We start from the raw sequence: 27489 nt of genomic DNA on the forward strand, positions 1-27489 counted from the left end.
AAACAAACAAAAAGGGGTACCTGGGGTGGTCGTTTTCCCCTGGAATTTCCCTTCGCTGCGCTCCATCCGGCTAGTGGACTTGCTGCTTTCGTACTTGACGAAGTAGCCAGCGGGCGGGAGGGAGACCGGGTCCTGCGTGTCGCAATAGGTGCTGTTGCAGACGCAAACCATCAAGTCCCGGCCAAAGAACTTTGGGATGCAGGGCCGGCTACCTGGATGGGATAAGGAAGAGGTCAGTTGTTGGGTGGGGCAGAGCAAGACCCACATCTTCACTCCAAGGCCCCCCCAGGAAAGACAGACGTGGAAGGAGGACAGGGCAGCCCTTATAAGGGGACTCAGCATGGAAAAAAACCCCAAAATGATATATTGTATTGGTCATGCTATGTGATCTGATGGTGAAATTGGGGTGACCCAATGCAAAAATCCTGAGAATCCATGTGGATCGCTGTTTTGTAACCATGTTTTTGCACCATTGCAGCCCCACGAAACAGTGGATGCGTGATTTTTTTGGTGCAGACTGTAGCCATGGACATGCTATGTGATCTGATGGTGAATTTGGGGTGACCCAATGCAAAAATCCTGAGGATCCATGGGCTTTTACCTCCCCGCTCTCAGGCAGCCTCCTTTATCGCTAGCCTCCCTTATCTCTCTCCTGATCCCTTACTGATCAGCTGCTACAGGATCACACTTCAAAACGACCTTGACAGATTAGAGAACTGGGCCAAAACAAACAAGATGAATTTTAACAGGGAGAAATGTAAAGTATTGCACTTGGGCAAAAGAAATGAGAGGCACAAATACAAGATGGGTGACACCTGGCTTGAGAGCAGTACATGTGAAAAGGATCTAGGAGTCTTGGTTGACCACAAACTTGACATGAGCCAACAGTGTGACGCGGCAGCTAAAAAAGCCAATGCAATTCTGGGCTGCATCAATAGGAGTATAGCATCTAGATCAAGGGAAGTAATAGTGCCACTGTATTTTGCTCTGGTCAGACCTCACCTGGAGTACTGTGTCCAGTTCTGGGCACCACAGTTCAAGAAGGACACTGACAAACTGGAACGTGTCCAGAGGAGGGCAACCAAAATGGTCAAAGGCCTGGAAACGATGCCTTATGAGGAACGGCTAAGGGAGCTGGGCATGTTTAGCCTGGAGAAGAGGAGGTTAAGGGGTGATATGATAGCCATGTTCAAATATATAAAAGGATGTCACATAGAGGAGGGAGAAAGGTTGTTTTCTGCTGCTCCAGAGAAGCGGACACGGAGCAATGGTTCCAAACTACAAGAAAGAAGATTCCACCTAAACATTAGGAAGAACTTCCTGACAGTAAGAGCTGTTCGACAGTGGAATTTGCTGCCAAGGAGTGTGGTGGAGTCTCCTTCTTTGGAGGTCTTTAAGCAGAGGCTTGACAACCATATGTCAGGAGTGCTCTGATGGTGTTTCCTGCTTGGCAGGGGGTTGGACTCGATGGCCCTTGTGGTCTCTTCCAACTCTATGATTCTATGATTCCTTTCAACACTCCCTTCCCTCTTGTTTGCCTTAGTGTCTTTTCCTTAGCTGAAGCAGTTTTTTGCTCCTCCTTTTCTTCTAATTTCTCTCCTCATTGCTTTGGTCCTGTCTCCTCTCCTTGCAAGTTTGCTGTCTTTACCTCCCCCCTCCCAGGCAGCCTCCTTTATTGCTAGTGTCCCTTATCTCCCTCCTGATCGGCAAACGATCAGCGGCTTTGTTTCAACACCCATTTCCCTCTTTCAAAAAAAAAAAAGCATGATCTGCTTTTTGCCCCTGGGCAATTTGGCTCCAGGGACCATGCATTCGCTCCATAAGTCGCACAGACATTTCCCCTTACTTTTTAGGAAGAAAAAAGTGTGTCTTATGGAGCGAAAAATACGGTACACACATTATACCGGGCCGCTACCCCTAAACAGTGTGACTGACCCCTGGGGCTCTGCGTGCCTTTAGGAACAGCCCTGTTTACACTGCAAAATCCAGTTGCAGGTCCCACTTGTTGTATACTGATGTTCCCGGTCCTCTGAAACAGTTGACCTGAAATAGTTGCTCTGCTCTGCTCCGGGCAATGCAGTCCCAAAATAGTCAAGAGAATTCTATAAATATAATGACTACACAGACCACACCGTTTATGCCCTTGCCTTATGAAAATTAAAGAGGATCTTACACATTACCTCCTCTATTGCCCCATTTACTCGGGCTTTAGAGACGCATTGCTGCAAATTATACCCAATTCTATAACCAGTCCTGAAGATAGAGTAAAATTTTTGTTAGTTGATGCAAACCCACGCATTACCCATGTGGTAGCGGTTTTTGTGACGAAGGCCAAGAAAGCCAGGGAAAGATTTATGGACGACAATGTAAAGACCCCTTCATCGTCTGTTTAACTCGTTGCTCGTTTTCCCTCCTTTTCTATTCTGTGGGAAGACGGTTTTGTTGGCATAGTATGTAATGAATTTTAATATTTTTAACTTTTGTAGTGTTGATGTTTGTGCACAGGCATGGTCCTCACAATAAATGGATTTGATTGATTGACTACACAGACTGTGGGCTTCATTAGCCTGTCAGCAGTGTGAATCAGAAAAAACATAATAACAAGAACAACAACAATAATTTACATGCCGCCCGTCTGACTGGGCTTCTCAACAATTATAAAACCACAGTAAAAGATCCAACATAAAAAATTCCCCATACAGGGCTGCCTTCAGGTGTCTTCTAAAAGTCAGATACTTGTTTATTTCCTTTACGTCTGACAGGAAGACGTTCCACAGGGCAGGCACAACTACCGAGAAGGCCCTCCGCCTGTATTCCTGCAGAGTATTTAATTTTAAAAAATGGCATAGTGCCACAGAATCAGAGGCAAGCGAACTCTGGCCTCTGCCATTGGAAATGCAGCAGGAGGCCTCACAAATTCCAGAGTGGTTTCTCCATCAATGCCTCTTCCCAAAGAACTCTGGGAATTCTAGTTCTGGGAGGAGAATATGGGTGTATCCTAATAACTCTCAGCACCCTTGACAAACTACAGCTCCCATAATTCGGGGGGGGGGGGGGAGCCAGGACTGTTTAAAGTGATAAAGTGTTTTAAATGAATGTGGCCTTAGCATCTAGCTGTTTTGAGCTGTGCATCCAGAAAACTGCTCCCAGCTGGTTCTAGGTACACCTCATTCTGCACTTCAGACATGAGGTAATGATTCTGGGCCCATGAACAGAATAGAGCAGCCTTTCTCAACCTGTGGGTTCCCAGATGTTGTTGAACTACAACTCCCATCACCCCTAGCTAGCAAGGCCAGAGCTCAGGGATGATGGGAGTTGTAGTCCAACAACATCTGAGGACCCACAGGTTGAGAACCGCTGGACTAGAGGAATGAGAAACAGCTTTACTCTTCAGAGCCTCCGGGGTCAAAATTGTGCAGCAGCAACTAGGCTCTTGGTTCAGGCTGTCAACTGACCGACTTCTCAGAACTTAGGGAATATCTCCAAATAACAAACTCTACACAAGTCCTTGGTGATTTTCTCCCCAGCGCGCAAACAGCTTCACCAACATCTTACTCACCCATCACTCCAGCTGCTACGTGCAGCAAAAGCAAACCCAGAAGTCTAGCTCGGCAGAACCCCATCGTGGCGCTGGAGTCCAAACGGTGTCAAGGCCGGACGAGGATGGACCCGGGAGAACGAGGCCCACCGCGATGCCTCTTCGCATCTGCACACAAGGAGAAGAGACTTTTAAAACCCTTTAAAGCATTTTAGACAGTTGCCCCAAACCCAGAGTTGGTTCCAGCGAGTCTGGGCTCTTCTCCATTTGCAGCAGGGCGATGTATGGTGATAAATGCTGCAGGTACGCCCCTTTACCCCGGGCTTTGACAACTGAGATAAATGCTCAAATGTTAGAATCGGGTGTGTGTTTTTTAGCTGGAGCTTGCCAGAGCACAGCACTGCCACGCCTCAGCTGGGCAGCACAGCCTCTCGGCTAAAAGCTGGCCTGGTCCTTTCTGCTTGGAGCTGGAGAGGCAGGGCTGGGGAATAAGGATGGAGCCTCTCCGCTCATCACCACACGCAATATCATGTATGTGCGCAGGCGCCTGGAACAGAACCTCTGTAAATGGGAAGTCCCCTGTACTAGAATAAAGGTTCATTTGAGGGGAGTATCAGCACCTTTTCTTCTAGGAAGAAAGCACAGATTAGGGCACATCTTGTTCTAATTTGTTTTAAACTAATTTTTAATGCGTTTTTATAATTGCTGCAACTGCCCAGACACTGAGGTCCAAGCTCCAAGGGCCTTCTGGCGGTTCCCTCGCTGCGAGAAGCCAAGTTACAGGGAACCAGGCAGAGGGCCTTCTTGGTAGTGGCACCCGCCCTGTGGAACGCCCTCCCACCAGATGTCAAAGAGAAAAAGAACTACCAAACTTTTAGAAGACATCTAAAGGCAGCCCTGTTTAGGGAAGCTTTTAATTGTATTTTAGTGTTTTGTTGGTCATTGTATTTTAGTGTTTTGTTGGAAGCCGCCCAGAGTGGCTGGGGGGACCCAGCCAGATGGGTGGGATATAAATAATAAATTATTATATTATTATAACTGTGTCCTTGGGGCGAAGGGTGGGTGATGAAATGGTAAGGAAACCGGCATGACAACAAAAACAGCAGCCTGACTCAGTCTAAAGTTGCTTTCTGTTTTCTTCAGATACCAGCTTGACCCGCACCCCTTCCGAGCCAGCGGCGGGAAGGCGGGTGGCGTAGAAATGCGATCCAGCTCGCAATTCAAGGCAGCTCTTCCTAATCTGCACTTTTGAAAACTGCAGGCGAGCCGAAACATAGCCAGGGCATGCCTCTGTGAATTTCGCAATGCCGTTCTCCGGTCAGGCATGATATGTATTGCGCCACGGTGGCTGCTAGCGCCCTTGAGGACTAGGCGAGCGGAAGGCAGGGAGCCAACAGTAGGTGGCGCCATACGCAGCTGATTCCACTTTTGCCCCTGTGCTGGTCCTGTGGGTTTCTGTGAGGCGAGGTCCGAGTCCAGACCGAGGTTAAGGGTGCAGTATTGAGGCCGTCCATCAAAGCTGAAGCTGGGTCCAATGCAGGGAGTCGGGTGAGGTCAGGAGATCTGGCAGGACAGGGTGCAGGCAGGAACAGGCTACCAACAACGTTGCTCCCACAACCTGGGACTGGGCTGGCTGGCTTTTATCTGCCCCGAGGCATAGGGCGGCCCCGGTCCACAGGTGACTCACCTCTCCTGGCCTGGAGGTGAGCACTCCTCCTGCGGGAACTTAGTTCCCTCCGCCTCTCTGCCCTGAGCCTCTGCAGCTCAGGAGAGGCTGGAGGGTTACCGGACCCAGAGGCAACCTCAGCCTCCCCTGATGGGGCTGAGAGTGGAGCACCTGCAGGGAATGGGTCCTCCATCACCTCAGGAGCCAGAGCAGACTCAGCTGGTGTCTGCTCCTGAGGATCTGGCACAGGTGAGGACCCTTCAGGCTCAGGCCCCAGCCCCGGCTCAGCTGGTTCTGGAGCCGGGAAATCCTGTGCAGGCTGGGATTCCTCAGGTTCAGCCTCCGAGTCCGATTTAAATCAAATCCACCCTGCTTCAGATGGATATTTCTGTGACAGTTATTATATCTGATTTCAATGACCTTGCTATTTCTATCTTTACCGCTTCGGGTCAATTTTTGGCGCAAAAGAATTCAACTAGTCAATATGAATTGATAACAGCAAGAACAAAAACAACTGAGTCATAATCCAGCCAAGAGAAATCTCATCCGGATTAATTGCATGCGTTGAGCCGATCCGTGGATTGGTCAGCTTAATTTGCATGCATTTGCCTGAGCATAAAACCATCTTCCTGAAGGGGAAAAGCTCTCCTTCCTTTTAGAACATGTGATTCAATACCAGCAAGAGAGGCTCTCCTCTCCAGATCCAGTTAGCATAGCATGCTTATTCTGGGCTAGCTACAGTTCCCCATCTGTCTTCAAGGGCAGCCCCACGTAACACACATTGCAGTAATCAAGCGCTGAAGTTCCCAGGGCATGGATAACAGCAGCTGCTCACTGTCTGTGCACCGGCCTCAACCCAAACAATGTTCTTCATGCCACTGAGGCTACCTGAACATGAAAAGATTAAGTTAATTGTTCTCCTGGGGCTGTGTTCCCTATATGTTAAGGAAAGTACTATGTGTTCCAGAATTGAATGAGCCTGCCAATTATTTCAGTCAATAATCCTGCCCTTGAGCTTGTGTTAATTCTACTCAAAGCACACATTCTGAAATCTGTCATCACAAGTCCTTGGAGCCATGCATTTCAGTGGGTCTATACCAGGGGTGGCCAACTCCCAAGAAACTGCGATCTACTCACAGTTAAAAACAGTGAGTAGATAGCAGTGATCTACCCCCGTTTATTAGGGATTCAGGATTGAGGTTTTTTTTTAAGAAGGAAGGCCCTGTTTTGGGGGGATCAGGCCTACGTTCTTGAGCTTGTTTGGAGAGAGCCATTGATCTACCACAGTCCAGTGATCTACTAGATCACAATCTACCTGTTGGACATACCTGGTCTATACTAGCCAGAACTTAGCTGACTTACAACTATTGGTAATTATCACCCTTATAAACCACATTACTGTCAAAAATGCATTATTACTGTAAGTATTCCGCAAGTGCATCCCAGTCTATAAGGGAGTGTCTTGACCTAAGACAACCGACACCGTGAAACAGCCGCAGGGATCGCGTCCTTAGTGAGTTTACAGCCGGGATGGCCTCTGAACCTAGAGCATCTTGGCTCACAGCTCACCCTCATGTGTGTCACGAGGGAGGGGCAAAAAGGCGCAGGCCAAGGCCCCCTGAACCAAATGAACCAGAAGCCCCAAATCCCCATCTTGCATTAGAGAGAGAGAGAGAGAGAGATTCTAGCACTGGTAGAACCTGAGATATGAAATGAAAAGTTACAGGCCCTGTTCTTATTTTTTCCGCAAGAAATTAGCCTGCTCCCCCTCTTTCATCTTACTCGCCCCCACTGGCAAAAACTCACGCAGACCCCCACTTTTCCAAGCGACGCTGGGGAACCTGCGTCCCTCGAGATGTGCTCGATTCCAGCTCTCAGCTGCCAGCACAATCGACGGTCAGGGACGGTGGGAGTTGTAGTCCGTCAACATCCACAGAGTGAAAAGCTCTCCATCTCTGGTTTAAATTGTTGCGCCACATGGCTCTTTAACCTACCCGTCAAGCTTCGCTCTCTCTGCTTCAGATTAGCAGTTGTGCCCTCCGTGCCATTCATCCGCCGCCTGCCTACCTCCATGCCAACCCTCGGCAGTTTTATTTGCACCGCTGACTCACCCACTCTTGCCACACCCCTTCTGCGGGCAATGCGCCTCCCCCGGTTTCCCTTTCTAGGTCAAGACACCCTGTATCCATATGAAATCAAGGGGCCCGCAACACTACAGTGGCAATAAAGATAAGCTAATCAGTAGGCAGACGGTTCCACTGCTTGCCCAATTGCTTTTTGAGAACGTTCCAAAATCAAATCTCTGCAAAGATCTTGCCTGACTTCTTGCAGGAGGTGACGATCAGTCATATTCCGGCTTCGAGGCCAGATGGCATCTGTCTACAGAGAGCCGCACACTGCTCATCCCTCCTCCACACCCCTGTGACTGTGATTATGTGATCCCTGACTGGTTGGGACATGTGTCTGGGACAGCGATGATGCAGCTGTGGCCCTCCAGAAGTTGCTGGACCACAACTGCCACCCTCCCTTCCCACCAGCCCTGCAATGTGGGGCTGGCTAGCCCATTACTTCTGGGGTGTATCATTTTGAGGTAAACAATAATTACTCCTGGAGTAAACAATATTTAGCGAGATATGCGCCAACTTACCTGTTTTCTCTCCCTAAAAGCTAAACAAACACACACCCTAAACAGCACCTAGTATCCTTCAACACCCTTCCCCAACCTGGTGCCCTCCCCTCACCCCCTCACGATTAGCCAATGGCACCAACGCCATCTAGAAGGCACCGGGTTCCTCCATCCTTGCCTTACACCTCTGTTATGTGACCCTGATTGATTAGGACACGTGTCAAGGAGAGGGTTGAGGCCGCCCCGATGTTTCTGGACTCCGACTCCCATCATCCCTGACCACTGGCCATGCTGGCTGGGGCTGATGGGAGCTAGAGTCCAGAATCTGGAAGGCCGCAGACTCCCAAACATCTGCTCTCTAACTTCTCTGCTGTACATCTGCATTATCCTTTCCCTAGCATCCGACTAATCCAATTTCAACGAATATTTCAGAACAAAGCAAGCAAAAGTTAATATTGTTCTGTTTTGCCCAACCTGCTGAAGAGTCCTTAACGGGGCACTACGTCACCTGGAATTGGGGTTTTTGCTGCCTTCCACTTCATAATCTGATACGCTCAGTTCACTGGAGCAACCACATGATTTGTTAAGTTATACTTTCCCATCATCTATTTATTTACTTGCGGTATTTTTATCTTTTTTAGAGGTAAGAATCTAAGAGGAGCTCTGTTGAATGAGGCCAAAGGCCCCTAATAATAGTAATGATTTTATTATTTATATGCCGCCCATCTGACACTTTGGGCGGCTCCCGACAAAATATCAACAACACAATAAAACATCAAACATTAAAAACTTCCCTTCAGATATCTTCTAAAATTCAAAGAGTTGTTTATGGGAGGGCGTTCCATAGGTAGGGTGCCAGTACTGAGAAGGCCCTTCGCATATACGGGGCCAAAGCTGTTTAGGGCTTTAAAGGTCAGCACCAACACTTTGAATTGGGCTCGGAAACATACTGGGAGCCAATACAGATCCCTTAGGACCGGTGTTACCTGTTCTCACAGGAGCTGCCCCGATGGGAAGCTCGCGAGCAGGTCCTGAGTGCGACAGCAACTCTCCCCTCTTGTGATTCCTAGCAACGGGCATTCACTGCCTATGACAGAGGAGGTAGAACATGCGCAGGATGTCTGCCCTATCCCGGCCTTTTGCAATTTGTCGGAAAGGAAGGAAAGGCCCTAGGCCTAGGATCTACGATATTTATACTACTACTGATGGCTGAGATCTCTAAGAGTCCAAATTACGTATGACGCATGGAATTGTATTCAATGATTGTATCCGGTGATTTAGACGTGTCCGATTTTACTTATTAATTTGTCACATTTATATCACCCTTTCCAAGGAAACACACTGAATATTTAGTTCAAATTATATCTGGACAAGTGAGGATGGAAGGAATTGGATTATAGATATGGAATATAACATTAAAGGGAACTGTGTGTGTAAAAAAGGGGGGAAAGGGGAGGGGAAGCTCTATTTTGCAAAAGGTTTACAATGGAAACTTGAGCTGACTCTGAATAACAGTAGCGCTAAGACGACTTGGAATTTAAATTATGGTAATTGGAAGTAAAACTGCTCATTTATCTTCAGTCAGACGGAAGAACGAAAGGAGCCTGCAAACTTGCCAAGGAACTGATAAGGTTCATTATTGAGTCCTCTACAGTTTGACAGACCACTCTTCTTCCCAGACTGAGAGGAAAAATGGCGAAAACAGGATATTTATTGGGAATGTGTGGTTTTTGCAGTTGTTCTTAAAGTTGCAAAACAACGAAGGACAGAGGGAGGGAGAAATTTCTGGAACAACAATGGGATATCAGCTCTGCCCAAGGCATGATGGAGAACAGCACAATCTGGGAAAAGACAGACATAAAATTTTACAAGGACAGAAAGAAACACCACAGACAGAATAATTGCCACACACAGGAAGAAGAGGAATATAGTTTGAGTGTTCCACCTGTAGTTTCATCAATCATTTAATGTGTGAACACGAATAGAAGTTATGAATACTGCAGTTGTTGTATAAGCAGGGACGTCCAACAGGTCAGTCACGATCTACTGGTAGACGCCTGGGAGGTATTGGTAGATCTCGCCGGGTCCCTTTCCATTCCAAATCTATTTGTAATTTAGAATCCGGCCCCGCCCTCCATTGTTGCATGATCTGCAGAACGAAAGACGGATCTCCAAAAAATTGGGGCTTTGATCTGCAGCTCCAAAAAGGCAGTAGATCACTGGCAGTTTTTAATTCTGTGAGTAGATCACAGTCTCTTGGGAGTTGGCCACCCCTGGTAGAAGGGATTATTATTATGACCGCTATGGAATAGAAATTAATAAGATGTTGGAACGCAGAAATAAAGCAAATAATCAAGCCATCAATTCTAGCACCTTATCTAAATTACAGTCCTTCTTCCGCTTACTTATCCTTCTGGTTATGTAAACTTCAGGATACATAAGCAGCAAACCCAGAAGTATATTTCCGGGTTTTTGCTGCGTGCGCATGTGCAGAAGCGCTTTACCATTCTGCGCACGTGCACAGAAGCAGTGCCTCCGGTTGCGGAAACCTCAGAATCCGACCAGAGCTCCAGAACGGATCCCGTCCACAACCGGTGGTACCACTGTATCTAATTCGGTATGTGAACTATTGGTATTAATAATTGACTTATAAATTGGTATTGTTATAATGAGGCTATTATTGGATGTAACTGAAAACTAATCAAAATTATTATCAAGATGGATTGAACTAACTTTATCACCAAACTGGCTCATGTTGTAAGGGAAAGACGTGTGCTGGAATTAGTTCCTTAGGGGACGTTGAACTTGGAACAGGTTCCTTTTTAAGAGCAAGCTTCCTGAGCTGAGGAATCGATTTCTAGGGGGCATTTGGAAAACCGCGTGTAATTCAGGCTTCAAAAAACAATCACAGTGTTGAAACACCTTAATGAGGAAAGGCTAAAGCTTATGCTTCCTTTGTTTTCTTAGGTTAGCACTCAAGTGCCCCGTGGCAACATGGCATTCAGAGACACCCCCTTGGCTAAGGCCTCCTGCTCCCCCTCCATTTTTATTTAAGGTATTTTGGCTTTTGTTGTCATTGTTATCACTGTCACTCAGCCTAACCTACCTCATGGGGTGTTACGATAATGAAGCAATGCTGCTGCAAAGTCCTAGCTTGGAATGTAAACATGATGGGAATGTTGGGACTGTTCGTGGGAACAGAGGGGCAGTCTTTTCACAGTGCGAAGCACCGGAATTTCCTCAGAGTGTAATATGAGCTGTACAGGAAGTACAGGAAGTGTTTGTCACAACACTGCTGGAGTTTGAAGAGAGCAGTCATGTTTTTTGTAACGCTGCAGAGACAGAAATAAAAGCATGTAAATACGTTTCTGTCTATCTCTTTCCCCTGCCTGGGGGGGCAGGAAAGAGGGGTGTGTTCTTCTCACGTTTGAGAAGAATCGCCGATAGAGACCTTGCCTGCGCTCGCTGGGGAATGCAGCCAGGGAGGTCAACCGGGATTCAAGCCAGGTGCCTGGGACTGCTGCCGGCTTCTTATGAGAAGGGCTTGAATTTCCCAACATATGGTAGCACCGAGACGATGGCATCGATCCATGAAAGCAGCTAAAGAGGTTGATGGATCGTACTTCATCCTCTGCAAGGAGATAAAGGAGTTTGTGGTAGCGTGCGGATGGAGGCTACAACGAACGGCTGAACACCGAAGCAGACGTTTTTTGCTGATAAGCAAGGAGCAACGGAACCCCCAAGGTATGCTGATTTATGGGCTAAAAAGAGTGAACGCAGATTGATTCTTCTCTGGTTCACAAAAGCTGTCTTTTGGATAAAAAACAGCACTGAGAGAGAGCCACATATTTCACATTCCTTAGGACTGATAAGCTCTGCTACTGCAGTCTACCAAGTCCAGTTGCTAAGCAATGAGACGTGAGAACTTTTCAGCTACTTCTGAGCTAGTTAGCTTGAAAAGTAAAGTGGAAAATAACAAGCCAACACGGAAGTGAGGCTGGGATTGTAAGAGGCAAGAAAAACAACGTTTGTTTTGACTGCTATCTCACTGCTCTTGGAGGGACTTTCCAAAGCAGCCAGCGTTTAGCTGCCAGGTGCAAAGAGTAAACAGCCAGCTATTGGATTTTAGAAGGCTCGAGAGTGAGAGCTCAGCCTTGGATTCAAAATGGATACCAAGAAGGGGGGAGGCTTACCTTACCCACCTCCACTGACAAATGACAATTATGCCTCATGGTCTGTAAAGATGAAAGCCCTGCTTCAGAATCAGAGGATTTTTGGGGTGATTGAGAACCCCATCCCTCCAGCACCAACACCAGGTTGGAATTCACAGAATGTGAAAGCCAGGACGGCCATAATTCTGTGTGTCTCGGATGATCAACTTGTGCATATTGAGGATTTGGAATACGCGCAAGAGATTTGGCAAACGCTGCGTAGAATACATCAAAGAGATGCTGGTTCTTCAGCGTTGCTGCATTTTGAAAAGCTGACCAATCTTAGGCTAGCGCCTGATGGAGATGTACAAGCGCATCTGACAGAGATGAAATTCTTACGCCAGCAGATGGCGCAACGCAATTTTCCTCTACAGGAAGAGATATTCTGTTTCATGATTATTAACAGCCTTAATCGGACTTATAAAACGGTTGCAAGCCAGCTGGGTTCTCTACCAGCCAGAGATCTAACGGCGGAGAGAATTTGTGCCATGATTCTGAACGAGAGGGACAGACTTGCTGCAATAGATGTCAAAGACAGGGGGAGAGAAGCTCGGAATTCTGACACCCCCACCGCTAGTGCAAGTGAAGATCAGGCTGTTGCTTTGAACGTTGTCCGTTGTTTCAATTGTGGACAGACTGGGCATCTTCAGCGGAACTGTAAGAAGCCACGTCAACAGAAAGGAGCTAAAGGGAGCTCTGCAAAGCCTGAGGCGTCAGGCAAAGGTCGTACCAAATCCCAGGTGAAACCTGCAAAGGCATTGCTGTCAACAAAAGCCGCATTTTCAATGGAGAACACTTTTGTTCTTGACACTGGAGCAACGCAACACATGACATCTCACCGAGGACTGTTTTCAACGTTTAAGAAGCAAAGCTTCGCTGTGAAACAAGCCAATGGCCAGGAGCTGGAAGCGACCGGGTTTGGAACTGTGTATCTTGAAAGTCTGAACTTGACTATTAACAACGTGTATTTGGTTCCTGATTTAAAGTTCAATCTGCTGAGTGCTTCGCAGATCACAAAGAAAGGACTGACTTTGTCCTATGATAGAGAAAGCTGCAAAATCTACAAAGATGGAGAGCTGTATCTTTCCGCCAGAGAGAAAGATGGACTGTATTTGTTGACTTTTGATCAAAGTGATTGCATAAATTGTAATGCATCTGAATCTAACATGATTTCTCTTGCAGGTATGGCGAGAAACGTCCGGAAGGCGACCAAAGTGAACAGTGAATTTCAGCGAGTGTATGCTGATGTGACTGGTCCTCTAGCACCATCTAGAGGCAATGCAAGATATTATCTTGTGTGTGTGGATTATTTCACTCATTATGTATGGATATACATATTGCAGAAACCACAGGAAGCCTTAGAAAGGTTTAAAGAGTTTTGTGACAAGGTTAAAACTGTTCATGATGCTAACATTGATTGTCTTTTCACAGATGAAAAGCCAGTTTTTCTTTTACAGGATTTTCAGGATTTCCTGAATAAGAAAGGGATAAGACACAAGACTGCTGTTTCTGCAGGAGCATGGAACAAAAGTGTCTGTGTGCAAGTGAACAAAGAATTGCAAAATGGGATGAAGGCGCAATTGCTGAGTTCACATTTGCCACATGAGTTTTGGGCGGAATCGCTATTGTGTTTTTGTTACTCGTGGTTGAGAAAGGTTTCAAAAGGTTTGGGATGTTCTCCTTTTGAAAAGCTATTTCACAGAAAACTTTCTGTAGCCCATTTTAAGGTTTTTGGGTCCCAAGTCAGGACTGAAGCTCCAGGTGGAGTAAAGAATGCCAAAGGCATTTTTGTGGGTTATGAAAAGGGTCTCTACAGAGTAATTTTGTCTGAATCTGGTCAGGTGATTCTCACAAAATTTCTAGAGAGTGCTCCTGAACAGGAGAGAGTAATTGTTCACACATTTCCCACTGAGGACAATTCAGATGATGATGATGATTTTACTGATTACAGTGGTACTGAGAGTGACAGTGATAGCTCAAGGAGCTCAGTTGACACAGTCATTGAGAGGAAATCTCACACAATGGCTAGACCTTCACAGGTGAAAGATGAACCACTGTTTACTATTGGAACTGGTTCTCCAAAGAGTCCTGAGACTGAACCAGTGAGCAGAGAGGATCAGCACCTCTTACGCAGGTCCGAGAGAGTTACAAAGGGTGTACCACCCAAGAGGTATTCCAAAGAGTTTGTTAACTCAGCTGTTGCATGTGTTACTATTGTTGACAACTCAAGACAGGTTGAAGCTGTGTCTAAGTCAGAGACAAAGACACAACAGGGAGTTGCTAAGCGTAACACTACATTCCTTAGCCAAGGTAATGAAGATGCACTCATTCCTTTGAAGTCAGACAACCAGAGAGGTACACTGGGGAAATCAGTGGCGGGTAGTTCCAAGGGTGGAACTGAAACAACAGGGGAGTGTTATATGTATAACAACTGTTTGTTTTCTTCTCTGGATCAAGCTATGTTCGCAGCGCACATTGATTCTTATGGGGGAGTATGTTACGATAATGAAGCAATGCTGCTGCAAAGTCCTAGCTTGGAATGTAAACATGATGGGAATGTTGGGACTGTTCGTGGGAACAGAGCGGCAGTCTTTTCACAGTGCGAAGCACCGGAATTACCTCAGAGTGTAATATGAGCTGTACAGGAAGTACAGGAAGTGTTTGTCACAACACTGCTGGAGTTTGAAGAGAGCAGTCATGTTTTTTGTAACGCTGCAGAGACAGAAATAAAAGCATGTAAATACGTTTCTGTCTATCTCTTTCCCCTGCCTGGGGGGGGCAGGAAAGAGGGGTGTGTTCTTCTCACGTTTGAGAAGAATCGCCGATAGAGACCTTGCCTGCGCTCGCTGGGGAAAGCAGCCAGGGAGGTCAACCAGGATTCAAGCCAGGTGCCTGGGACTGCTGCCAGCTTCTTATGAGAAGGGCTTGAATTTCCCAACATGGGGCTGTAGTGAGGATATACAGTGGTACCTTGGTTCTCAAACGTAATCCGTTCCAGAAGACCGTTCGAGTTCCGAAACGTTTGAAAACCGAGGCACAAAGGGCTGTCTGCAAATTCAACTGAGAAAATTCAAAAACACACAGCGGAACTTCTGAGGCGCATTCGAAAACGGAAGCATTTACTTCCAGGTTTTTGGCGTTCGGGTTCTGAAACAGAGGCGTTCGAGAACCGAGGTACCACTGTAATAGGGAGAATCGTGTACTCCTTGGAAGGCAAGGCATTTGTAATAGCAAATAAAGTACAATTAAACCTCTGACCACAGAGCAATCTTGGGATTCCAGAGATCTGGAGTCACATCCAAACCACAGACTGGTACGAGGAACTGGTTCCAGACTGTAATTCCCCATTGCTTCCTCATCTCCGGGGAAACTAACTGTTACATCCGCCTCCTCTTTTTTGCAGGGTGTGAGGTGGCTGGCAGATGGGACCAAGCTTACCTGGTGCTTGAGAGACAAAGCAGCACCCATCATTGGCTCCAAGGGCTGTGGCAGAATCCACAGCCCCCACCCTCCAGCTGAGAGGGCTGTGTCCAATTAAGGCATATACGATATGGTACGGTACAATAATCTTTTATCGTCATTGTCCCATACAGAACAATGAAATTGAAAAATCTACACAAGACATTCAAAAACCAACAAGCCTACTATACAATACGATATACGATAAACGATATCTTTATCGTTATTGTCCCATGCAGAACAATGAAATTGAAAAACTACATAAAACTACTACAAAACTACATAAAACATTCCCAGCTATCCCAGCCTGGTTAGCCCTCTAAATACTCTGATACCCCATTTTTAAATACAATATACTCCCATAGAGACTCCTTGCACTGCGTTTAAAACCAAAATCGCATTTGGGTAGAAACTGTTTCTCAGGCGGCTAGTCCTAGTCTTTATAACCCTGTACCTTCTTCCAGAAGGCAGAAGCTGAAAGAGATCATTTCTGGGGTGCGCACTATCCTGCGCTATCTCTGCAGCTTTCTTATGGCACCTGAAAGCATAGATTTGATCCGAGGTGGGAAGAGTGCACCCAGTTATTCTCTCTGCAGTCTTTACAACCCTGGACAGCATTGTTTTTCCCCTGACCATGCAGCTGCCAAACCACACACAGAGACCATCAGTTGATATGCTCTCCACAGTACAAAGGTAAAATGCCATCAACAGGTCCTTTGAGAGATTGTTTTTCCAGAGGATTCTCAAAAAATATAACCTCTGCTGGAATCCGTTGAACGGAAAACGTTCGTAAGCCAAGGCGCAGCTTCCGATTGGCTGCAAGAAGCTCCTGCAGCCGGGGGGCCGCTAGGGGCACATTGGAAGATGGCCGACAATACCATCTCTCCAGCTCACACGAGGTAATTAAGAGGCTGATATGGGAGTATGCAGCCTCCCTTTGTCACCCCAGGGAATGGGGAAACACTGCCTTCGCCTGCGGTTGCCGATAAATCACCCCCAAGTTCGAAAGATGCAAGGGGTGAGGGCACTAGGCGCACAGCCCTTGTGTGGGTTTATGGCTCTCCCAGACGCTGTCTCTGATCGCGCACCTGGTTGCAGCAGCTCAAAATAAACAATTAGAGAGCAGCAAATGCACATGTTTCGAGTGAAGAACGGGAGTTTAGACTGCTATGTGAAGTGACCTCTGTGAAGTTGAGCGACGGGCTGGATCCAACAGGAAAATATATCAAGGTCTGAGGGACAGTGGACCGGCCCCCTGCTGAAAAAGTTTGCTGACCCCTGCTGTAGGTAAAGGTAAAGGGACCCCTGACCATTAGGTCCAGTCGTGACCGACTCTGGGGTTGCGGCGCTCATCTCGCTTTATTGGCCAAGGGAGCTGGCGTTTGTCCGCAGACAGCTTCCGGCAGATGACACCAAACTGGGAGGGGTGGCTAACACCCCAGAGGACAGGATCACACTTCAAAACGACCTTGACAGATTAGAAAACTGGGCCAAAACAAACAAGATGAATTTCAAGAAGCGTTCAAGAAGGACACTGACAAACTGGAACGTGTCCAGAGGAGAGCAACCAAAATGGTCAAAGGCCTGGAAACGATGCCTTATGAGGAACGGCTAAGGGAGCTGGGCATGTTTAGCCTGGAGAAGAGGAGGTTAAGGGGTGATATGATAGCCATGTTCAAATATATAAAAGGATGTCACATAGAGGAGGGAGAAAGGTTGTTTTCTGCTGCTCCAGAGAAGCGGACACGGAGCAATGGTTCCAAACTACAAGAAAGAAGATTCCACCTAAACATTAGGAAGAACTTCCTGACAGTAAGAGCTGTTCGACAGTGGAATTTGCTGCCAAGGAGTGAGGTGGAGTCTCCTTCTTTGGAGGTCTTTAAGCAGAGGCTTGACAACCATATGTCAGGAGTGCTCTGATGGTGTTTCCTGCTTGGCAGGGGGTTGGACTCGATGGCCCTTGTGGTCTCTTCCAACTCTATGATTCTATGATTCTATGTGGCCAGCGTGACAAAGCCGCTTCTGGCGAACCAGAGCAGTGCACGGAAATGCCGTTTAGCTTCCCGCCGGAGCGGTACCTATTAATCTACTTGCACTTTGTGCTTTCGAACAGCTAGGTTGGCAGGAGCAGGGACCGAACAACGGGAGCTCACCCCGTCGCGGGGATTCGAACCGCCGACCTTCTGATCGGCAAGTCCTAGGCTCTGTGGTTTAACCCACAGCACCACCCTGCTGTAGAGGAAGGGTAATGTTCTGTCTGAGGCAGTTTGTCCACCTTTGGTTCCCAACCCTGCATTCAGCTCTCACCTGTGGCTCCTGGAACCTGTCAGCATGTGACAGCAGCCATACCCTGGGAATGGCTTTGAGTGAGGGGAGCCGATGGGTCTCAAACCCTCGGTGAGTGAGGGGCTTCCCCCGCATGCAAAGACAGGCTCTGGCGGATGGAGCGGACGAGACCAGGATTGGGTCAAGAAGGGGATTTCTTCACATGCTGCTGAGGGAAGTGAGGGGCAGATTGGGCTCGTCCACCTGGGAAGGGAGCCCATCTCAGAGAAGGAAACCTCCGATCCTAAACCTCCGCTGCCTTGTGGGATATTTTCAGGAGAAGAAAAGGCTCAGGAGTAAACCCTACACAAATCCGGAACAGAGTCCCTAAGATGGGAAAGGAAATCGTAAGATGTTGTTGTTGTTTAGTCGTGTCCGACTCTTTGTGACCCCATGGACCAAAGCACGCCAGGCATTCCTGTCTTCCACTGCCTGCCACAGTTTGGTCAAACTCATGCTGCTAGCTTCGAGAACACTGTCCCACCATCTCGTCCTCTGTCGTCCCCTTCTCCTTGTGCCCTCCATCTTCCCCAACATGAGGGTCTTTTCCAGGGAGTCTTCTCTTCTCATAATGTGGCCAAAGTATTGGAGCCTCAGCTTCAGGATCTGTCCTTCCAGTGAGCACTCAGGGCTGATTTCCTTCAGAATGGATAGGTTTGATCTTCTTAATCATAAAATAGGCACAGTTATATTTGTGGGTCGAGGTACGAAGTCCAGGTCACGAAAGAGAAGAAGTGAGAATAAAAGCTGTCTTCCAGTAAAGTGAGATGTGGCAGGTAAAAGGTAAAGGACCCCTGGATGGTTAAGTCCAGTCAAAGGCGACAATGGGGTTGTGGCGCTCATCTCGCTTTCATGCCGAGGGAGCCGGCGTTTGTCCACAGACAGCTTTCCAGGTCATGTGGCCAGCATGGCTAACCTGCTTCTGGTGCAACGCAACACTGTGACGGAAACCAGAGCGCACGGAAACGCTGTTTTCCTTCCCCTCCGCAGCGGTATCTATTTATCTACTTGCACTGGTGTGCTTTCAAATTGCTAGGTTGGTAGGAGCTGGGACAGAGCAATGGGAGCTCACTCTGTCACAGGGATTCGAACCGCCAACGTTCAGTCTGGCAAGCCCAAGAGGCTCAGTGGTTTACACCATAGCACCACCCATGTCTGGGAATGTGACAAGAATCTCCTGGCAAATGGTTGTCTTGAAAATTATAGTTCCTTCTGTGGGCAAAGCTATTTTTCCTTCTGCCTAATAACAGTGGGTCACCATTCTGCCACTAGGTCTGAAGATGGCTCACCTTCCTCCTCCGCTGTCTCCTGCGCACACCCACACCCCGGATGTGTAGTATCATAAATTGAGTGAAACATCTGGGTGCCCTATCTGTATGTGACATCTATGATAATAATAATATATTATTTATACCCCGCCCGTCTGGTTGGGTTTCCCCAGCCACTCTGGGCGGCTTCCAACAGAATCTTAAAATACAATAACCTATTAAACATTAAAAGCTTCCCTAAACAGGGCTGCCTTCAGATGCCTTCGAAAAGTCTGGTAGTTGTTCTTCTCTTTGACATCTGGTGGGAGGGCGTTCCACAGGGCGGGTGCCACTACCAAGAAGGCCCTGTGCCTGGTTCCCTGTAACTTGGCTTCTCACAGCGAGGGAACCCCCAGAAGGCCCTTGGCACTGGACCTCTCCCTTTGGCACCCTTAGCTGTGGCCTTATCTTGCCTAGGCTGGGGTGCGGCCTACCTTATGTGGAAACAACCAGCAATTTGGGACACACGTTGCCAGTAGGAAGAGCTGTGGACCTACTTCCAGACTACGTGTTCACTGATTGGTTTGCGGGGAGCGTAGAGGATGTCGGCTGCTTAATGTGCGTCCATAATTCCCGCAAAGAGGGACTCCCTGTTTAAACCAGAGCTTTCCAAACCGTGTGTCGTGACATGTTAGTGTGTCGGCTGCAGTGTGCCGTTGTGTCGTGCGAAGGCTCCCCATGCTCCTCCCGGGGCTGGAAAGGGGCTAGTTTAACCCCTGGTTTGCTAGTAAAACTGGATGACCGCATTGCACAACGATGCGTGTCTAAAAATTGGGTCGCCAAAGTGAAAAGTTTGGAAAGCTCTGCTTTAAACCACAATTGTAGTCTCCTAACAGCTCTCAGCACCCTTAACAAACTGTGTCTCCCAGAATTCCTTGGGGAAGCCATGACTGTCTACACTTCTAATACATTCGTACCTCGGAAGCCAAACGCCTTGTGATTTGGGACGTTTTGGCTCCTGAATGCCGCAAACCCGGAAACGAGTGTTCCGGTTTGTGAACGTTCTTTGGAACCCGAATGTCCAACGTAGCTTCCAATTGGCTGCAGGAGCTTCTTTTTTTGATATAATTTTTCTTAACAAACCAATCAAATCACATTAATTCCAAATTACAGAGCCAAATTTTTAAATTTTTGTTGGGGGTACCCATGCTTCGAGCTCAGAAAGGGATCCAATCATCTCTCTTGCTGCTGCTTTGATGTTCACAGTTCTGTCCAAATAATATTCACATTTCTATCCATTCTTCTCTTTATGGTTTTCCTCATCTTCTTGTTGTTATCGTATATTTTTCCTTTCTTTGTGACCTCTGATAGTCTCCACAAGCGAGTTGAAAACAAACGTATTATAGTCCCAGCTCCTGCCAACCTAGCAGTTCAAAAGCACGTCAAAGTGCAAGTAGATAAATAGGTACTGCTCCAGCGGGAAGGTAAATGGCGTTTCCGTGCGCTGCTCTGGTTCGCCAGAAGCGGCTTAGTACAGCAAACTAAATATGACATAATAGGCATCACTGAAACCTGGTGGGATAAGTCCCACGATTGGAATGTAATAATGGAGGGATACAATCTATTTCAGAGAAACAGACCAGACAAGAAAGGAGGAGGAGTGCGTTATATGTCAGGGATGTGTATACCTGTGAAGAGATCCAAGATTTAGAACCTCAAAGCCAAAGTGAGAGCATTTGGGTCAAAATTAAGGGAGAGAAGAATAACAGTGACCTCATTGTGGGAGTTTACTATAGATCCCCAAGCCAAACGGAAGACATAGATGATGCCTTCCTGGAACAGATGGCCAAGCATGCAAAAGGAAGGGAGATAGTAGTAATGGGGGACTTCAATTACCCGGATATTTGCTGGATGTCAAACTCAGCCAAGAGCATAAGGTCAAACAGATTCCTCACTGGCCTTGCAGACAACTTTGTTGTCCAAAAAGTGGGAGAAGCAACAAGAGGAACAGCCATTTTAGATCTGGTCCTAACCAATGTTGATGACCTGGTTAGTGGGGTAGAAGTGGAAGGATCATTAGGCGCGAGTGATCATGCTCTTCTGAAGTTTACTATACAGCGGAAAGGAGCAGCCAAGCATACTAGGACTCAATTTCTTGACTTTAAGAAAGCCGACTTCATAAAACTTAGGGAAGTGCTGGGTGAGATCCCATGGACAGTAATACTAAAAGGAAAGGGAGTTCATGATGGCTGGGAGTTTGTTAAGAGGGAGATAGTAAAAGCACAACTTCAGGCAATACCATTGAGACGGAAACATGGAAGGTGCCTAAAGAAGCCAGGGTGGCTATCTAAATAACTTTTAACTGAGTTAAGATTAAAAAAGGATGTGTACAAAAAATGGAAAAGGGGGGAAACCACCAAAGAGGAATTCAAACAAATAGCCAGCACGTGTAGACACAAAGTCAGAAAAGCTAAAGCACAGAATGAACTCAGGCTTGCTAGAGAGGTTAAAAGCAACAAAAAAGGCTTTTATGGGTATGTTCGTAGCAAAAGGAAGAACAAAGAAACAGTGGGGTCACTCAGAGGAGAAGATGGTGAAATGCAAACAGGGGACACAGAAAGGGCTGAACTCCTCAATGCCTTAGTCTTCTCCGATAAAGAAAACAATGCCCGACCTGAAGAATTTGGAGCAAATGATTCAGCAGAGGAAACACAGCCCAGAATAACTAAGGAGATAGTACAAGAATACTTGGCTAGTTTAGATGTATTCAAGTCTCCAGGGCCAGATGAACTGCATCCAAGAGCATTAAAAGAACTGGCAGATGTGATCTCAGAACCACTGGCAGTCATCTTTGAGAATTCCTGGAGAACAGGAGAAGTCCCGGCAGACTGGAGGAGGGCAAATGTTGTCTCTATTTTCAAAAAGGGGAAAAGAGAGGACCCAAATAATTACCGCCCAGTCAGTCTGACATCAATACCAGGGAAGATTCTGGAGCAGATCATTAAGCAAACAGTCTGTGAGCACCTAGAAAGGAATGCTGTGATCACCAATAGTCAGCATGGATTTCTGAAAAATAAGTCATGTCAGACTAACCTGATCTCGTTTTTTGACAGAATTACAAGCCTGGTAGATGAAGGGAACACAGTGGATGTAGCCTACCTTGATTTCAGCAAGGCATTTGACAAGGTGCCCCATGATATTCTTGTAAAGAAGCTGGTAAAATGCGGACTTGACTATGCTACCACTCAGTGGATTTGTAACTGGCTGACTGACCGAACCCAAAGGCTGCTCATCAATGGTTCCTCTTCATCCTGGAGAAGAGTGACTAGTGGGGTGCCACAGGGTTCTGTCTTGGGCCCGGTCTTATTCAACATCTTTATCAACGCCTTGGATGATGGACTCAAGGGCATCCTGATCAAATTTGCAGATGACACCAAACTGGGAGGGGTGGCTAACACCCCAGAGGACAGGATCACACTTCAAAATGACCTTGACAGATTAGAGAACTGGGCCAAAACAAACAAGATGAATTTTAACAGGGAGAAATGTAAAGTATTGCACTTGGGCAAAAGAAAGGAGAGGCACAAATACAAGATGGGTGACACCTGGCTTGAGAGCAGTACATGTGAAAAGGATCTAGGAGTCTTGGTTGACCACAAACTTGACATGAGCCAACAGTGTGACGCGGCAGCTAAAAAAGCCAATGCAATTCTGGGCTGCATCAATAGGAGTATAGCATCTAGATCAAGGGAAGTAATAGTGCCACTGTATTCTGCTCTGGTCAGACCTCATCTGGAGTACTGTGTCCAGTTCTGGGCACCACAGTTCAAGAAGGACACTGACAAACTGGAACGTGTCCAGAGGAGGGCAACCAAAATGGTCAAAGGCCTGGAAATGATGCCTTATGAGGAACGGCTAAGGGAGCTGGGCATGTTTAGCCTGGAGAAGAGGAGGTTAAGGGGTGATATGATAGTCATGTTCAAATATATAAAAGGATGTCACATAGAGGAGGGAGAAAGGTTGTTTTCTGCTGCTCCAGAGAAGCGGACACGGAGCAATGGTTCCAAACTACAAGAAAGAAGATTCCACCTAAACATTAGGAAGAACTTCCTGACAGTAAGAGCTGTTCGACAGTGGAATTTGCTGCCAAGGAGTGTGGTGGAGTCTCCTTCTTTGGAGGTCTTTAAGCAGAGGCTTGACAACCATATGTCAGGAGTGCTCTGATGGTGTTTCCTGCTTGGCAGGGGGTTGGACTCGATGGCCCTTGTGGTCTCTTCCAACTCTATGATTCTATGATTCTATGATTCTATGCTGGCCACATGACCCGGAAGCTGTACGCCGGCTCCCTCAGCCAATAAAGTGAGATGAGTGCCACAACCCCAGAGTCGGCCACGACTGAACCTAATGGTCAGGGGTCCCTTTAACCTTTTAAACTCGGTGGCAGAACATCTCCTATACATGCAGAAAGTCCCAAACAAAATCCCCAGCATTCCCAGGTGGGGTTGCGGGTGGGAACCCTTGCCTGAAGGGCTGCTGCCAGTCAGTGTAGACAACACTGAGTTAGGTCCACGGAAAAGAGCCTCAGCAGAAGACCTTAAGCATCTCGGTGCCTCAGTAACCTTGACAGCAGCCCTGTTTGGGTTAAAAGTGGCCCCGGGTCTGAAAAGGTTGAAGAAACCTGGCAAAGCATGGGACTCTTAATCTCAGGGTTGGGGATTCGAGTCCCACATTGGGTGAAGGATTCCTGCATTGCAGGGGGTTGGACTAGATGACCATAGGAGTCCCCTTCCAACTCTACAATGCTATGTTCCTGTACTTTGTCACCAGGTTTGACATCTGGCTTTACAGGATTTGGTTTGCTGGCCCAGTCCCAGCACGCCTGAAGAAGCGGAACCGGTTCCACCCACTCTGCACATTGCCCACTCACAAAGGGGGAAATTCCCCGGGAAGAGGGATGCTCCATTTAACTGGAATCATATGGGGAAATAGGGGCCTCCCCCCAACTCTCTGAACAAACTACAATTCCCAGAATTCTTTGGGGGGGGACAAACTGTGACTGTCTAGTGCAGCGGTTCTCAACCTGTGGGTCCCCAGATGTTGTTGGACTACAACTCCCATCGTCCCTGAGCTCTGGCCTTGCTAGCTGGGGGTGATGGGAGTTGTAGTTCAACAACATCTGGAGACCCACAGGTTGAGAAAGGCTGGTCTAGTTCTTTGAATATATGCTGCTGAGGTGACCATAGAAAACTGCAACAAACCTCCTATAAATCACACAGCATGTACATATAGCAGTGGGGACTCTCCCTCCCTCCAAATCTCTCCTTTTCCAAATCTCTCCTTTTCCTACACCTACAGTAACTAAGCCTAACGCTATGAAATCTAAATAATCCACCTAAGCCTCCTTCCCACTCCATTCCCTCGGGTGTTCTCTCTTCTGTAGCGATTTTTTGACTGTAAGCATCTAGGGGCAGAGACCTCCTGCCTTCTATTAATGAACTGACAAGCATTTTAAGGGAAGGCGAATAATAATAATAATAATAATAGGGGGGCAGGGGTCTTTAAGCAGCTGGATTTCACCAGAGAAGCCGGAATCCCCTTTTCTATACACAATAGTTACAATGCACACCCTAACAATAATTATTTTTAGAATATGGCCACCCTAACAATAATTACTTAAAGGTAGGAGGTAAAGTGGGGGAGAGAGGCTTGACGTTAGTTTTCAGCTAGGGTCACCAGACATCCCCGTTTCCTGGAGACAGTCCCCGGATTTGCGAATAAGTCCCCGGACAAATTCCATCCCTGGAATGTCCCCGGATTTCATCTAACGTCCCCGGAAAACGCAGCAGCGGCAGTCTCAGCAGCCCGGAGCAGTTGGCTCTTGCTGGCTTCAGGAGCTGCTCAGAAGTCCCCATATGATGGTGGTGCAGGGGCTCAAAGATGCAGCTTCCGGGCTGCCTCCACCTTCCGCGGCCCCAGCAACTAGGCTGTGAAGGGAGGCTACACGCTGCCTATCAGAGCAACCCTGATCCCAACTCCTACTTGCATGCAAGAGGAATCAGGGCAGGGATCTCTCAGTTAGGCAACAGGAAGCCTCCCTTCCCAGCTGAGGGATCCCCACCCCCTCCTGCTTGCAGGCAAGTAGGAACGGGATTGGGGCTGCTCCGATGGGAAGGGAGGCATCGTGCTGCCTGAGAGATCCCTGCCCCCTCCTGCTTGCACACAAGTAGGAGTTGGGATGGGGTTGCTCCAAAAGGCATAGCTGTCAACTTTCAGATTTGAAAACAAGGGATCAGCAGCCTCAAAAATAAGGGGTCAGCAGCATAGCTGTCAACTTTCGGATTTGAAATTAAGGGATCAGCAGCCTCACCTGTGAGACAGTCTAGGGGACATCTAACAATCTGGGGTAGCAGCGGGAAACGAGGCTGAAATAAGGGAATTTCCCGCAAAAAAAGGGAAGGTTGACAGCTATGCCAAAAGGCAGTGTGAACCCCACCCCCTCCTGCTTGCACGCAAGTAGGAATGGGATTGGGGCCGCTCTCCGCCCTCCTTCTCTGCCTTCCATGCCTGACCCACCGCACACCGCATCCCCACCACCACCACCGAAGAACCAACAAGTCAGGGGCTGCCCCGGCTCATGGAGAAAGGAGATAAAAGCCTCAGAGGAAGGGGAAACGTGGCGGTTGAGGTCAAAGCAGCGGCTGCCCCTCTGCCACCGCCATCGCTGCAACAACGTCCTGAACGTGTAGTATTTATTTTATTTTATTTTATTTTATTTTATTTTATTTTATTTTATTTTATTTTATTTTATTTTATTTTATTTTATTTTTTATTTAAAGTGTCCCCGGATTCATTGAAAAAAATCTGGTAACCTTATTTTAAGCCAGCTCATAAAAGAGTTGATGCCAGGAAACGAAGTGGGGAGGGTCAGAAGCATCTCTCCCCAGCAATAAGATAAAAATATAAAGAGACCCACTTACCCAGCAAGACGAAAGTCGGTATCTTTTTCCCTTTCCGGCAGCCACCAGGAAGCAGCCGATATCGATTTTACAGCTAGACTTTTACAGCCAGCCCAAAGCGAGGTGATCATATGATCCGCGGTCACATGACACCTGTGTTGCGGGCGGGGCGGGGTTCGCCCTGCCGGCGCCGGGCATCCGCCGAGCAATTAACCCCATGGGAGCAGAAGGGGCTCGTTTACTTGGGAGCAAGCCTAGGATCGAGGGAGGCAGTTGCTTGCTGCGGAGCAAAAAAGATGCCGCAGGGTCGGATCCGCCCTGCGAAGAGACTTAAAACAAGGAAATTTCTCCCGGCGTGGGAAGGTTTTGCTTCCTCTCCCTAATCGATCTGTTGGGTTGCAAAAGGGTCGACGCAGTTTTCTTGGCTGCAGCGGAGACTCCCGTTGTCACTCACCCTCTGGAATTAATCGTGATTCATAATAATTGGTAAATCGTGATCGGTCATCTGCTGTCGTAGCCTCCCCCAGCCTCCTTTCATCGCTCCGCTCCCCCCACCCACAAAAAAATAAGCCCGAAAAAGTGTTTAATAATAATAATAATAATTTTATTATTTGTACCGCCGCCCATCTGACTGGGTCGCCCCAGCTACTCTTTAACAGCTTCCATCATATACAGAAACGTCATCTGTAAAAATACAGCTCGCTGACTCTATGGTGAATATAATATGGGTAGATCTACTACGCCATACATTGAATCAATGCATGTTTAAAACACATGACCCCCGCCCCCCCAAAAAAAGAATCCTGGGAACTGTAGTTTAAGGATGCTGGGAATGGTAGCGCTATGTGTGTGTGTGTGTGTGTGAACTACAGTTCCCAGGATTCTGTGGTGCAAGTAATGTGTTTGAAATGTGCTGTGGGATGTGGCTTAAATGTATGTGCCATTCAAAAATAAGGGATCAGCAGCCTCACCTGTCCCGGGGACAGTCTACGGGATATCTAACAATCCGGGAAATAAGCGGGAAGCAGCGGGAAACGGCGCTGGAATAAGGGAATTTCCTGCAAAAAAAGGGAAGGTTGACAGCTATGGTATGTGGCTTAAATGCATTTGTACCTCCGTGTCTCCCAGTTAAAGCAAGGGGTCCACATGATGTCCTCACCATCTCTGTGTGGTTCCTGACCTCTCGCACCCTTTTAATATGGAGTTTTTCACCTCTGGCCATTTTGGACTTTCAAAGGATTGGCGGCTGGGTGGGGAGCATGGGCGTAGCCAGGGGGCACGGGGGCTGTTGCCTCCCCAAAATAAGTAAATAAATAAAAATACTCATGTAAAAATACGCTGATTCCCGGACTGTCCGCGGGTCAGATTTAGAAGACGATTGGGCTGGATCCGGCCCCCAAGCCTTAGTTTGCCTACCCATGGTTTGAGGCCTTCAGGGAAAGGCTTCCCTCTCATCAGGCT

General features: G+C 47.5%; 2 protein-coding genes across 3 annotated transcripts in view; both read right to left on the reverse strand.

Moving 5' to 3' along the window:
- The window catches only part of LOC310751720 (lysosomal acid glucosylceramidase-like), a 40691-nt gene extending 14198 nt beyond the window's left edge, over nucleotides 1-26493 (reverse strand). The window contains exons 1-3 of one of the 2 annotated variants that reach the window (XM_083591273.1): nucleotides 26050-26493; nucleotides 3560-3706; nucleotides 21-212 (exon numbers count right to left, since the gene is read on the reverse strand). In XM_083591273.1, coding sequence (XP_083447399.1) covers nucleotides 21-212; nucleotides 3560-3623 — 256 coding nt within the window. In that variant the 5' untranslated portion in view covers nucleotides 3624-3706; nucleotides 26050-26493. Of the gene's footprint in view, nucleotides 1-20; nucleotides 213-3559; nucleotides 3707-7198; nucleotides 7307-26049 lie in introns of those variants that run through there. The other variant, XM_083591272.1, reaches the window with a different exon arrangement.
- LOC310751711 (lysosomal acid glucosylceramidase-like) overlaps nucleotides 1-27489 on the reverse strand; it is a 142894-nt gene that overhangs the window by 70245 nt on the left and 45160 nt on the right. The window lies entirely within an intron of this gene.

The sequence above is a fragment of the Podarcis filfolensis genome (assembly GCF_964270895.1).
Source record: "Podarcis filfolensis genome assembly, chromosome: 16".
NCBI lineage: Eukaryota > Metazoa > Chordata > Lepidosauria > Squamata > Lacertidae > Podarcis > Podarcis filfolensis.